The sequence below is a fragment of the Spinacia oleracea genome, unplaced genomic scaffold, assembly GCF_020520425.1.
Source record: "Spinacia oleracea cultivar Varoflay unplaced genomic scaffold, BTI_SOV_V1 SOVchr0_006, whole genome shotgun sequence".
NCBI lineage: Eukaryota > Viridiplantae > Streptophyta > Magnoliopsida > Caryophyllales > Amaranthaceae > Spinacia > Spinacia oleracea.
Window position 1 is genome coordinate 55,277 of NW_026614334.1, and position 3,960 is coordinate 59,236.

The 3,960-nt window shown below is 42.2% G+C and overlaps 1 protein-coding gene across 1 annotated transcript; it reads right to left on the reverse strand.

Moving 5' to 3' along the window:
* Positions 1–1,584: 1,584 nt before the first annotated feature.
* On the reverse strand, positions 1,585–3,411 carry LOC130464837 (uncharacterized). Its single transcript, XM_056834056.1, has 2 exons — positions 3,121–3,411; positions 1,585–2,727 (listed from the first exon to the last, which is right to left on the reverse strand). Exons 1-2 carry the CDS (start codon positions 3,409–3,411, stop codon positions 1,585–1,587), a joined length of 1,434 nt encoding a protein of 477 aa, XP_056690034.1.
* Between the last annotated feature and the right edge of the window lie 549 nt (positions 3,412–3,960).

Genomic DNA, 3,960 nt, shown 5'->3' on the forward strand with positions numbered 1-3,960 from the left:
GCCGGGCCTCGTCCCGTAAAACCGAATTCAAAAACCCAAAACCACTTGTTTTTAGACGAAAGCTAAGCCTTAATCCCCAAGCAATCACTACGTGCCAAGGTCGTACTAGTCGTACAATGGTACAAAAATACAATCCAAAAGCAAGGACGACATCTTTCCGTCCCTTTTGGCAGCATCCACGCCACGTTCCGAGTCCCAACCCTAATCTATTCAATATTGCTTTGATTTTCTATTTCAAAATGATTAGTAAATTGGCATTTTTACTCTTAAAAATGTCACTTGCAACAATCATACATTTCTTCAAAATCCAAACTTTTCAAAATACAAAAATGCAAACTTTCAAGATTCAAGGATGTTCAAAGTTGTTTGTAATCACTTGTTTGAACTAGAAACATTTTCAAACATGGAGTAATCAAAGATGATGCCTTTCTAACTTTTAAAGGTTTAGTCTTTGAGATTCAAGACTCCATTTTTCAATATACAAGTTCAAGTTTTCAAATTTCAAAATCCAACAATGTTTAGGGTTGCTCATGACTACTTCCCTAAACTAGGATTCTTTCAAAGTAAGAGCACATCAAAGATCTAACCTTTTCAACATTAGAAGGCCCGATCTTTGAGATTCAAGTCTCTTAATTTCAATATTTCAAGTTCAAGTATTTCAAGTTCAATATTTCAAGTTTCAAGCTTTCAAGTTCAAGTTCCATATGCAAAATCTAGGATACTTTGGGGTGATCAACTTCTCCCAAGTTGAGATTTTTGGCTTTGAATTCGTGTCGAACGCACTTATTTTTAAGTAGCCGTTTGGAGTTCGGATTTCATGTGCCCAAGTTCAAATTTCAATATTGCAATTTCAATTATGCACCTTTCAATTCCGCACTTTCAATAATGCATTTCAATTCCGCACTTTCAATTATGCAACTTTACTTGCCTAGTCCTTCTAGGCAATGTGGACCTACTCCATCTCTAGGGGGTCTTGTATTTACTAATTCCGCACTTATTTACTATTGTGATGTTGCTTTATTTGCTTTATTGCTTTCATCACCGCACATGCTAAATACAATCAAATGCAAGGTTACATCACGCTTAACAAAGATAATTTATTGGACAAACCGATCTTAGGTTCCCTTAAATTAACTTTAAAGCAAAGTGACCACAATACAAAATAGAAATTCAATTTGCTCTAAACTCAAACCCACATAGTCTAAACTAGGGTATTTTTTGAAAATGTTGTGCCACGTACTTGAATAATTTCTAAAGCTCGCGGAATAAGCATCTCGTTCCCGTGCCCGGATCTCACCCATCCGTTTCGAAGATTCAAAGCCTTATCCAAATCGAGTCACTCTTGGTCTTTCCAAACGGGACCCTAAAATAATGTTTGGTGGCGACTCCTTCAAGATCCAAAAATTCAAAGGTTTCTAAAAACCACCCCTTTTAGGGAAAAAAGCAATTCGAGCAAAAATACCCCCTACACTCACACATTTCTATAGGAATGACTGCCTCGGCTCCTAGCAGGAATGGTGTTTCTCCAGTCGAGTTTTTTGCCGTAGTATGGATTGACCATAAGACAATTGGCAACTCGTCATCTCACAATCCCTTAGCCTCGTCTAACTTCTTCTTCATTCCCTCAGAAATGATTTTGTTAAAAGCCTCAACTTGTCCATTTGCCTGCGGCCTTCCAACCGATGCAAAATGGCCGGCTATGCCACGCTCGGCCAGCCAATCCTTAAGTTTCGGTGTCTCGAACTGCGGTCCATTGTCAAAAATGATCAACTGTGGCACACCAAAACGGGTGATGATGTTTTTCCATATGAATGCCTTAGGAATGTTCTTTAATGCTTCCGCTTCCACCCACTTGGTGAAATAATCAACAACAACAATGACATAGCGCCTCCCACCCGGCGCGGTGGTGTATGGGCCTATGAGATCCATTCCCCTCTTAGCAAAGGGTATTGGACTTGTGATGGGTGTCACAATCTGAGCTGTCCGGTGTATCAGATGGGTAAAGCGCTGGCATTTGTTGCACCTCAGTGAAAGTGCATCATCCTTCAGAGTTGGCCAATAATAGCCAGTTTGAAGTGCATTTACAGCCAAGGCCCTTCCCCCAATGTTCGAACTACACCACCCTTGGTGAATGTCCTGTAGGATCTCTTGTCCTTTCTCAGGCGTCACACATCGCAGTAAAGGACGGGAATAGGCCTTGTACAGTGTTCCGTTCCACATCTCAAACCAAGAACATTTTTTCTGGAGCTTTGCCGCCTGCTTTGGGTCATCTGGTAGGACTCCATTCATCTTGAAGTTAATTATATTGTCCATCCAGGTGGACATTCTGTCTAGAACTGCCGCTTCAAGCTGCTCAATAATTTTCTGATCTTTTACCTCCCAAAATACATATCGGGGGGTATCACCAGATGCGGAGCTGGCCAATTTGGACAACGCGTCAGCTTGATTATTCTCTGACCGAGGGACCTGCCTTACTTCAAAGCTCTTCCATTTTTCCACTTCCTGGTGGACGACCTTCATATATTTTATCATTGTTGGGTCTCTTGTCTCGTAATTTCCATTAACTTGACTCACAATAAGTTGGGAATCAAATAGTGCCAGAATCTCCTTGGCTCCTGCCGCCTTGCACATTTTGATGCTGCAAAGAAAGGCCTCGTACTCGGCCTCATTGTTGGACGCTTGGAAATTAAAGCGCATGGCATACTCAAACGAATCCCCCTCAGGTGACTGACAAATTATACCAGCTCCACACCCGTTTTGTTTGGATGATCCGTCCACATAGACTTACCACACAGTTTTTGTATTCTTAGAGAAGACATGTCTTGTCATTTCCACAATAAAATATGCAAATGCCTGCCCTTTGATGGCCTTCCTCGGTTCATAAGTAATATCAAACGATGTTAATTCAATGGCCCAGTTCAACATGCGACCCGAGGCCTCCAATTTTATGAACGGCAGTTTCAGCGGCTGATCTGTATAAATCACTAGTCTGTGAGCTAGGAAGTAGGGGCGGAGTTTCTTGCTGGCCATGAACAGGGATAGACCAAACTTTTCCACAGTTGGATATCTCACCTCGGCATTCTAAAGTATGTGACTCACAAAGTATACGGGCATATGTACCCCTTCCCTTTCAGTCAACAAGACTGCACTTAGAGAATATTCGGATACTGCCATGTACATACATAAGACTTCCCCCTGCAAGGGACTAACAAGTCGGAGTAGAGTGTGAAAATGGTCTTTCAATTTCAAAAAGGCCTCCTCTGCTTCATCTGACCATTCAAACTTGGACTTCTTCCTGATTGCTCTGAAAAAGTAGTGACATTTATACCCGGCCCTGGAAAGAAATCTACCCAGGGCGGCCAAGCAACTTGTAAGCCGCTGAACCTCTTTGACAGTCTTCGGCGAGCTCATATCGATTACCGCCTGTATTTTATCTGGGTTGGCCTAAATTCCCCTTTCATCAATTAAGAAACATAGGAACTTCCCGAACGTTACCCAAAACACGCACTTCTTGGGATTCATTCTCATGTTATAAGCACGAATGGTCTCGAATGTTTCCCTCAAATCAGCTAGGTGTGCCGCTCGCTCTTTACTTTTTACTATCATGTCATCAATATAGGCCTCAATATTTCTGCCAAGCTGCTTACTGAACACAGTGAGACGCTAGAATGTAGCAGGGACGTTCTTCATTCCAAACGGCATAACCTTGTAGCAATATAACTCATCATCCAGCCAAAGAGGGATCTGATGAAACCCTGAGTATGCATCCATAAAACTCATCATGGCATGCCCCGCCATGTAGTCGACAAGCCAGTCGATCTTTGGCAAAGGGAAGCTATCTTTGGGGCATGCCTTGTTCAAATTGGTATAATTGACGCACATCCTCCAGGTGCCGTTTGTTTTGGGACGAGGACCACATTAGCTACCCAATCTGGGTACTGGCTTGGTCGGACAAAGCTT